The 10,170-nt window shown below is 44.6% G+C and overlaps 1 protein-coding gene across 1 annotated transcript in view; it reads left to right on the plus strand.

The window, feature by feature from the left end:
• CACNA1A (calcium voltage-gated channel subunit alpha1 A) overlaps window positions 1-10,170 on the plus strand; it is a 208,045-nt gene that overhangs the window by 38,561 nt on the left and 159,314 nt on the right. Inside the window, exons 2-3 of the mRNA XM_044913037.1 lie at window positions 144-249; window positions 2,759-2,898. Of these exons, the coding sequence (XP_044768972.1) occupies window positions 144-249; window positions 2,759-2,898 (246 nt within the window). The remainder of the gene's footprint in view (window positions 1-143; window positions 250-2,758; window positions 2,899-10,170) is intronic.

The raw sequence follows: 10,170 nt of genomic DNA on the forward strand, positions 1-10,170 counted from the left end.
CTCTGATGGGGAATGTTGATAATTGGGGGGGGGGGCTTGTGCATGTGTGGGGGCAGGTGGTGTATGGGGAATCTCTCTACCTTCTGCTGGGTTTTGCTGTGAGCCTAAACAAACTGGAAAGATTTTCCTTAATTCCTCCATACTCCCTTTGAATATATGATTTTAGCTACCATCATAGCAAACTGCATTGTCCTTGCTCTGGAGCAACACCTACCTGACGATGACAAGACCCCAATGTCTGAACGACTGGTGAGTGATGTCTCTCTTGAGGGGTCTCTCTTTGCTTTAGAGGCAAGTTGCCATGGCCATGGGGCAGAGGGCAGAGTGGGCTCTCAGTCTTGGAGCCAAGAGCTGGATCATGAGCCCCCCACCTGGGAAGCCTAAATTTCATGAACACCAATAATCTGGGGAGAGAGATGCCTTCATGACTCACCGCCCCCACCAGACCAGGCAAACCCAATGCTGACCAGGAGGGCAGTGGGTAACAAGTGTTCACATAGTCCATAGAAACATCATATTAGAAACAAAATTCTTGTGGAAGATGTTGACTATACATTGGAAATGGAGAGAACAATACAATGAACCCCTCTAAGAACCTCTCACCCAGATTCAACTGTTGTCAAGACTTTGCCTTATTTGCTTCCTCTGGCCCCTTGCATTTCATTGGTTTGTCTTTCCTGGCCAAAATTGTTGAAGGCAAATCCCAGACAACTTGTCAGTTCATTGCCATATACTTACTTAAGTCTACATTGCTAAAAAATATAGGCATTTTCTTCCATTACCACAGTGACATTTTTACACCCAGCACAACTTACAGCAGTTCCTTGGAACCATCTAAGACCTAGTCAGGAATCAGATTTTCATGGTTGTCTCAGAAAAAGCATTTTTCAGTCAGTTTGGTCAAACCAGGATCCAGGCAGGGTCTAGATTTTGCTATGCTACTTAAACCTTTTATTTTTTTAAAGATTTTATTTATTTTTGAGAGAGAGTACACAAGCACAGGCAGGCGGAGGGGCAGAGGGAGAAGCAGACTCCCAGCTGAGCAGGGAGCCCAGCATGGGTCTTGATCCAGGACCCTAGGATCATGACCTGAGCTGAAGGCAGACGCCCAACTGACTGAGCCACCCAGGCATCCCTGCTTAAGCCTTTTAAACTAAAGCAACTGTTTTCACTCCTGCCCTTGACTTATGGCAGAAATCAGTCCCATGACCCTAAGGTATGTCCCACATTCTGATGTTAGCCTGGTTGCTTGTATATGGTGTCATTTGGCTTGTTCTTCTATCCTCTCTGTCTCCTGTCATGGATATCAGCTCTGGGGGACGTTCATAGTCCTCGTTCAAATTTACTCACTTGGGGGCGCCTGGGTGGCTCAGTTGGTTGAGCGACTGATTGCCTTCAGCTTAGGTCATGATCCTGGAGTCCCGGGATCGAGTTCCACATCGGGCTCCCTGCTCGGCAGGGAGTCTGCTTCTCCCTCTGACCCTCCTCCCTCTCATGCTCTCTGACTCTCATTCTCTCTCTCGCAAATAAATAAAATCTTAAAAAAAAAAAATTACTCATTTGGTGAAACTCAGCAGAGCTGTAAACTAGCACTAAGATCCTTCTCGATCCCCCTATCCATCCCCAAGTGCCCTGGTTCCTCTCCTGGCACTCTGACAGTGCAATGAAGAAGACTTTTTTTCCTTTCTGTCACCTTTTCAGATCCAGCTGTAATAGCTCAAGGGTAGGTAGAGGGGCATGTAAGAATCCACTCGTTCGTAATCCACAAAATATAGATGGTTCTCAAGACATCTAAATTTTAAGAGGTATGAATTATAACAGGTATTCTAAAACATATCACTAATCTATAAAACTTATGATTTCAAGACTTTTTAAAAATTTTTGTTTAAAATGAAGCTAAGTAAAGAGAGTCAGCTGGAAAACTAGGAAGCAAATAGTAGTACCATGGCAAGCTGATAGGGAAAGAATCATGAAGGCAGAAAGGATTGAAGCTTGAGAAACTTTGTAACAGATTGGAAAACATCCATGTAGGGGATCTGATGGAGTGGAGCTCATAGCTTGATTTCAAATATTATAAACTATCAGCTGGAAGCCAGAAACTGGCAAGAGGTTCAGTGAGGGGCTGGGGACCGGGACACTGGCCATTTGCCAGCAAATGCAGAAGTATTACTCCAATATTTTAGCAACCTGAATGGCTGTGCTGGTGCATACCAGCTGAGAACCTTCACGAGTGTCAGATCTGGGGGTGAGGTTGGTGTACAGGGTCTAACCTTAAAGGCCTTGAGTGGTGCGTGTGACAAACATACTGAACCAGTGCTTTCCAGTAGAATTTTCTGTAATGATGGAAATGCTCTCCATCTGCACTGTCCAATATACTAGTCACTGGAATGTTGGCTACTGTGTCTGAAAAGCTGAATTCTTATTTTATTTCATTTGAATTAATTTACAGTTAAATAGCCACATGTGACCCGTGGCTGCTATAGTGGACACCACGGATCCAAACAAACAATTCTGTTTGACCAAGTGATATATGAGGTTGGCCAAAAGGAAAGAAGGAGGGTGTCTTCTCCATGCTTCTGCTTCTCTTGCAAAGTCTTCAGGCAAAAGAACTCCAGGAAGGATGCGTTGGGGGGCAGTGGGTGCTGGAGGGTTGGAGAGGTGAGGAAAAATGGGTAGAGATTTCTGGATGGGCCAGGTCCCCAGTCATGCCACTCTCTACCCAGCCAAAGATCTTGACCTTACCTTCTCTCCCTTCCAGGATGATACAGAACCATACTTCATTGGAATTTTTTGTTTCGAGGCTGGCATTAAAATCATCGCCCTGGGGTTTGCCTTCCATAAAGGCTCTTACTTAAGGAATGGTTGGAACGTGATGGACTTTGTGGTGGTGCTGACAGGGTAAGTGTCACATGCTGTGTTTCTTAGAATTATCTCAAACTATAAAGACTTTGGAAACATCATGGTTGGTGTGTCCAGGCTGGGCTTGGGAAGGCTGAGTCCCCGTGCTCTTTTTCATCATGCCTTTGCCTTCTTGCACCCTGTCTTCATACCCTGACTGCATGTTGCAGCAGATGCTTTTGGTTACAATTAGAATAATGGCTTATTAGAGTTGACTGCTTCCAAAGAGCTTTCTGTGCATTCTCTCATTTAATCCTCACAGCAACCCAATGAATTAGGAAATATTAATATTCCCACAGGACCACAGAGAGATCCGAAGCACAGATATGAACTTGCCTAGGATCACCCTGCTAGTGGAACTGGAATTTGAACCTAATATCATGTGATTCCAGAACTCAAGGTTTTAACTGTTGTGCATGTGTGATCCTTTTGCCTCATTTGGAGACGCCTTTATTCCAAGTTGATCTTGATTTCCAGCTGGTAAATGTTTGTTGAGGACTTCTGGGTGCAACAGCTTGTGGTAGGGCTATGGAGAAAACCAAGCTAGATAAGGTACAGTGAGTGCCTTAGAAGAGTTTTTGGATCTGTATATAGCGCACCATAGTTGAAAGGTGAGTGTGTATACACTTTCCACCAAGGACCCTCTCTATAAGGTAATGCTAGCTGTTATGACAATAGAAAAAACTGGGTAATCTTACACACAACAGAAATTTATGTATCACTCACTGGAAGTCCAAAATAGTTGTTCCTTGCTGGCAGGGCTCTCTCCTCCAAGCAGTGATTGAGGGAACCCAGGCCCTTACCACACTGTGGCTCCTCATTGTTGACTCACAGCTTCCGAGAACTTTGTGCTTGTATGCATCAAACCACAAAAGAGAAATGAGGATGCAAAGTGATACTAGGGAGGTTTTACAGGCCTGGCACATGCCTCTTCCCTTCCTATTCTTTCGGCTAGAATTTATTCACATGACACACATCACTGCAGGGGAAGCTGAGAAACATTAGACTGTGCTTAGAAGAAAGGAAGGTGGATTTGCTGAGTAGCCAGTCAGGCTCTGTTAGGGACCCCAAAGTCCTGTAACAGATGCCAGCATAGACATTACCATTTTGTGCGCTGATTTCTGGCTCCTCTGTCCACCCACTCCTCTCCACGAAGCTAAGACTGGCTTGTCTTCCAAGACCCCTATTCATTCCTCATAGTTCCCCTCTGTGGGGTCACAGGTGTCTTCTGTGGTGTCACAGCTGTCCTCTCTGGGGTCACAGCTGTCCTCAGTGGGGCACAGCTCCCCTCTATGGGGTCGCAGGTCTACTCTGTGGGGTCACAGCTCCCTTGTGTGGGGTCACATCTCTCCTCTGTGGGGTCACAGCTGTCCTCTGTGGGGTCATAATTCTCTTCTAGGATCAAATTTCTCCTCTAGGCTCTGTTGCTGTTCCAGATCCTGTCTCTCCTGGCAGATATCATGGGTCTTAGGCTCTGTGCTGTGTTGGCTGGGCTCCTGCAATTCAGGTTTTGAGCACATTTGTTGTTTTAGAGCAATGTTGCTTTTCCCCAAAGGGCTTTGTCATATTGGGCTGTTTTGGTAGAGGCATTCAGGTGTGTATGGTCTGTTGTGGGTACCCTGGGCTAGCTCTAGTGGGCTTGAGTGCTCCCTGAGGGTCCTCTGTTGGTTGTTCCCATAGTCCTGTGGCTTGGGACCTTGGCAGGTTCCAAGGACATGTTGTGGTGTTGGGCACCTTTTTCTTACCTTAGTAGGAAACTTGTCTCTGAAACATCCTAATAGCTGACTTTGTTGTTGTTGTTGTTGTTAAAAGTGCATAACAAAGGGGCGCCCGGGTGCCTCAGGCCATTAAACATCTGACTCTTGATTTTGGCTTGGGTCCTGATCTCAGGGTCATGGGATCAGGCTCCGCACTCAGTGGGGAGTCTGCTTGAGATTCTCTCTCTCTCCCTCTCCCTCTGCCCCTCCCCACTACACTCGTGCTTCCTCTCTCTCTCTTTAAAAAATAAATAAATAAATCTTTTTTTAAAAAGTGCATAACAAAATATTCAGACATTCAAAAAATAGAGAATAATGTAACAAATATTTGTGTATGCAAATATTCGCTCAATGAATATTTTTTGTGCACCTATTATATACCAGGCTCTGGGACACAGCAGTGAACAAAACAGATAAAAGTCCCTCCTTTTGTGCAACAGATAGTCAAGTAGTGAAGAAAAGCTAAATGAATGAATGAGTGAATGAATAAATATCTAGTGTGTTAGGTGGCAATGAGGGCTACAGAGAAACAATCAATCAGAGGAAGGATGGGACGTGTTATGAGCAGGAGGGCTGGAAACCGGGGAAGACTTTATTGGGAAGGCAGTATTTGAATGAAAACCTGAAGGAGGTGAGTGAATGAGCCTTGAGGATAGCTAAAGGAGGAAAGTGACAGGCAGAGGGAATAGCACATGCAAAGGTCCTGAGGCTGGGCTGTGTCTGGTATGTTTGATGAGCAGTGAGGAAGCCAGAGTGGCGGGAACAGAGTAAGTGAGGGAGAGGGTGGAAGAGGTGAGGACAGGGAGGTGATAGAACAACAGCCTACCATCAAAATGAAACCTTTCTTTTTCTTTTTTTTTTTTTAAGATTTATTTATTTGAGAGACAGAGAGGGTGGGAGAGAGAGAGAGAGAGTTGGTGGGGTGGTGGAGGGGCAGAGGGAGAAGGAGAGAGAAACTCAAGCAGATTCCATGCTGAGTGTGGAGCCTGACACGGGCCTCTATCCTACGATCCTGAGATCATGACCTGAGCCAAAACCAAGGGTTGGACGCTCAACCAACTGAGCCACCCAGGCACCCCCAAATGAAACCTTTCTCATACAGTGTAAGTCCTCTGTGTTCTCTTCCCTGGCCTTGTTCATTCCCTTCCCCATGCAGAAACACTTCCTGAGTTTTGTGTTTATCATTTCCAGTTATGTATTTACCCTTTTATATACGTGTAAATAAGGATATGAGAAATACGTAGTACCTGTTTTACATTTTGACCACAAAAGTATATAAGAAATATATATAATGCGTTCTTGCACAGTTTTAAGTTTCTCTGTAAACATTTCCTTCTACAGCCTTCCTTCTGCCCTCACCTTGTGATTGACAAGACTAGGTCTCATTCATCCATTTTCCCTGCTGCATAGTATTGTGCAGTATGAATATGCTACCATGTATTTATCTGTTTGGGTTGTTTCCAGCTTTGGGCTATTTTGAACCAAGCTGTCCCCTCACTCTTGCCGGTGGATTTCTCTAGGGCATCTACCTGGGAGTGGAACTGCTGAGTTGTGTACTCTGTGCATCCTCGGCTTCACGAGACATTGCCAAATAACTCTGCAAAGTGGTTGTGCCAATTTATACTCCCTAGGGGCTGACTTTTGCTGGCAGGGGCTAGCTTGACCTTGCTGGCAGGAAGAAGCCTTAAAAAAAAAATCCCTGGTTTTTTATAACATGGTTTTTGGAACATCCAGAGAAGCTCGTATACCATGCAGCATATAGTAAGCCTCAATAAATGGTCATTAAGTTGAAAGGCGGCCGTGTGATAAGTTAGTTAGCCACTGGGGCGTTTGCATCTGCTTCTTGATTACAACAAGCTGATCTTTTTCCCTAGTTTTTAAACATCTGATGAGGCTCTAGAGAAGAAATTCTCGTCGGAGACAAATAGGTGCTAAGGATGAAAGCCTTAGAATTAATAGGATTCATGGACCCTCTGAAATTGCATGCAAAAATTATGTGTATATATATTTTTTTCTGGTCTGTAGTTTTCATTAGATTCTCAGGGGGTCCTGCTCCTAACACCATAAGGAGCCGCCGTTCTTTTCCTTTCTTACCCCTTTTCCTTTCCCACTTCATTTTTCCTGCCTTCCTTTCTCTTGCTTGTCTCCCTGTTGCTTCTCCTGTAATCAGCCACCCTTCTTTATTGTCTGCTGGTTCTGTCTCCTTCAAATCAAACACATAGCTCAAATTTCATTACTTCAAATTCCAAGGGGCTGCTTGGTCTCCTCTTGGGCTGCAGTTGAGGAACAGAGAGTAGGGACTGCAAGCCCCACAAATTCAACCTTCTGTGCAGTGGTGCTACCAGGCAAATGCTGTACACTCTTAGTTCTGTGTTCCAGGGGGAGGGGACCTGAGTGTATTAACCTGACCTGAGACAACATGGCCTTAATGAGCACTTTTTGATTAACTCATTGTCTTCTTACATTTCTAAGCAAACCGCAGCATTAAAACACCATTCATTTTTCATGGATTCATAAGATTCTTGCCTTCTTCTTGTGTAAAGTTTGGCAGAAAGTATCGTACCCATGGAGTTTGGTTTGTTCTGTGTAGTTCAAGGCCTCAGAGAAATTCTAAGTTTGCAATTTTATCAAACCCCTTTGAAGTGTGCTTCTATTGTATTTGAAGTTCTGATCGTTAAATTGAAATCGTGTAAGAGGAAGATTTCAGAAGCTTGGCTGTATTTCTGAGATGACAGAGCTTTGACTGTAATGCTTAGATATATATATATAAACATCTGGGAGGTCAAATAATGCAATTGTGTGTGTTAACAAAGGAGATTGTGGACATGACCAGGGTAGGGATGAAGACAGTTGTTTTTGTGTTCACAGGCTTAGCCCTGTACCTGGCGTAGGTGCTCAGTAAAATAAATGGCTGCAAAGCGGTAATACTTCTGAGAATCAGAGTGTTCTGGAAAATGCACTAAGCTGTTTATGGAGATGGGGACCATTGCATTGATATAGTTAAACAGCCCAGGAATCTATGACAGATACTCTGACATCAGATAAGGCATGGAACAGATGAACTCTGGGTCCTTGCCAACTCTGACATTTCATGACTCTGTAAAAATGACAGTTCCTTTTTGGAAGGTCCTACCAGCTGCCCCAGGCTTTGGGCAGTTTTGTTGAGGATCAGAAGTGAGGAAAATACCCAAGTACTCAGGGACCATCAGGAGAGGACGTTGGCTTTGGTTTCATAGCATCACTGAATTTTAGGACTCAATGGACTCTGGCAGGTCCAAACCCTTTATTTCACTCACAAGGGAGTTAAGACACAGAGAGACTAAGTTATTTGCCCAAAGTCAAAGTTACACTGAGATGGTGGCAAATCAGGAAACTTCCAGAATCAGAAGCTGTGCTCACATTAAGGAGCCTAGAACCCCAGTTTGGGGGCAGTGGGAGTGGTATAGATGATTAATGCCCCCCCCCTGCCAAGTTTCTGCCATCAGAGCCCTGCTTTTTCCTTACTTCTGTCCAAGTACCCAGCCTGTGGCCCCTTTCCAGAGAGATAGAAAGGGAGTCTCGATAGTAGCCCAGTTCCCCTTACACAGCTGAAGAAACTGGGGCCCAGAGGGTCAGAATGACGAGTCACACACCTCATGCTGTCTTCCCTTTGATCAGTTTAACAAACGTATGTCACCATTCTTCACTCTCTCCTCCTTTCTTCGCTTCCCATGTTGCTGTTCTGAGTTGCCTGAAAATAAAAACAGCATTCTAAACACAACAACAACAAAACCAATTGGCGCTCTAACTCATGAGACCAACTAACAGCTCCTATAAATACCAGCTGCATTTTATTTTAATGTTTGTCTGCATTAATTTCTCCCCCCGTGGATCAGTCACCCTTGGTATCAGAAGGATTCCCTACCATGGCACAAATGCTTCTTATCATTCAGAGAGTTTTATCATTGAGAGAGCATTGATCTTTTCATTGATCAAAGCATTTGGTTGTCATGATAGTTGCTGAACTGTGTTTCACCAGGAACAGCCTCACTTCCTAGCAGTAGGAGCTAGCCTCTCCATCTTGTAATACAGTGACAGTGATAGTAATGGTGTTGGCTGCCATGCTATTTCCATCATTTATTTGTTTTGTGCCAGCACTATATTAACAGTTTTATGTGCATTATCACATTTTAGTTGCACAAGCCTTTTTTAGAGATGAATCTGAGGCTCAGAGAGGTTAAGCTACTTGCAAAGGGTCCCCCAGCTAGTAAAAGGTGGATCAGGATCTCAACCACTTTACTGGGACAGTGCCCTAAAACTAGGATAACCTGAGACCCAAGTTAAGTTCAAAGAGCTATATTCAGCCCAGTATCCTTATGAACATAATACCTGTTATTAATAGCAGTGGGAACATTGACAAACTAGAACTTAGAAGACACTTTATAACATGATATACTATACATGTGTATATGCTCAGCTAATCTTTACAGCCCTCTGAATTAGGTACCACTATTACCCCCACTTTACAGATGAAAGCTCAAAGAGGCTAAACATCTTGCCCAATGTCACTTACCTCATAAGTGGTGAACTCAGGTGGATCTGGAGCCAGAATCCATGTTCTTGAGTCCTACACTATTTCTTTAAAGTCAAGTTTTCCAGGGAAGTCAGGAGGATCTTTACTTTTCTTCCCCATCTTGGACTCCACTATAGCAGGAAAAAAAAATCGGCAAAAGAGATGTCCACAAATGGGAGACTGGCATATACCAATGGTTAAGACCTGGGCTTCAGAGTCGGAGGGATCTCTGCCAGTGAGGAACTTGAGAACGTACTTGGATCCCTCCAAACCTCAGTTTTCTCACCTGGAAAAAGGGAGAGCGTCTGCCTCCTTGGGCTGTGATAGAGATTGGAGAAGGCAACATTGTGGCCGACACTGTGAACTGAGCCCCTGGACCATTCTGAGTTCTTCATAAATGGGAGTTGATGAATTGAAGGGATGGACCATTCTGAGTTCTTCATAAATGGGAGTTGATGAATTGAAGGGAAAGAAATTAGAACATATTCTTTTGGATGTGTGTGGTAGGTCCTGCAAATGCCCCAGTCCATATTCGTCCCACTCACCTCCGAGTTTACCTGTGGTGGGCAGTTCCCACGCAAGCTAACCTCTTTGTACCTCCAGTGCTCTCATCTCTCTGCATCTGTGCTGGAGGGTGTTCTCCAGCATTGCAGGAGTTTGTTCAGCCCACATGACAGATGTTTAACACCCCCAGGAGCAGCCCTTAACCAGTGAGAGAGGGAGTCAGTGTATAAATAGGCCTGGCTTCCCCATTGCTCAGTGAGAAGACTTGGAGGTGTGTTCTACCTCTCAAAGGGCCTTTCACAGGATTGAATACTAGTTGCTCACGATGATACCCATTCATTAGCGCACCCTTTACCGACTTCTCGCTTTCTAGTTTATCCCTTTTAATTCCAAGCATCATCTCCCAAAAGTCCTCGTCTTGGAGCCATAATAGTTTGAAGCCTGGGGGGGGGGGGGGGG

Source organism: Neomonachus schauinslandi, chromosome 1 (assembly GCF_002201575.2).
Source record: "Neomonachus schauinslandi chromosome 1, ASM220157v2, whole genome shotgun sequence".
Taxonomy (NCBI): domain Eukaryota; kingdom Metazoa; phylum Chordata; class Mammalia; order Carnivora; family Phocidae; genus Neomonachus; species Neomonachus schauinslandi.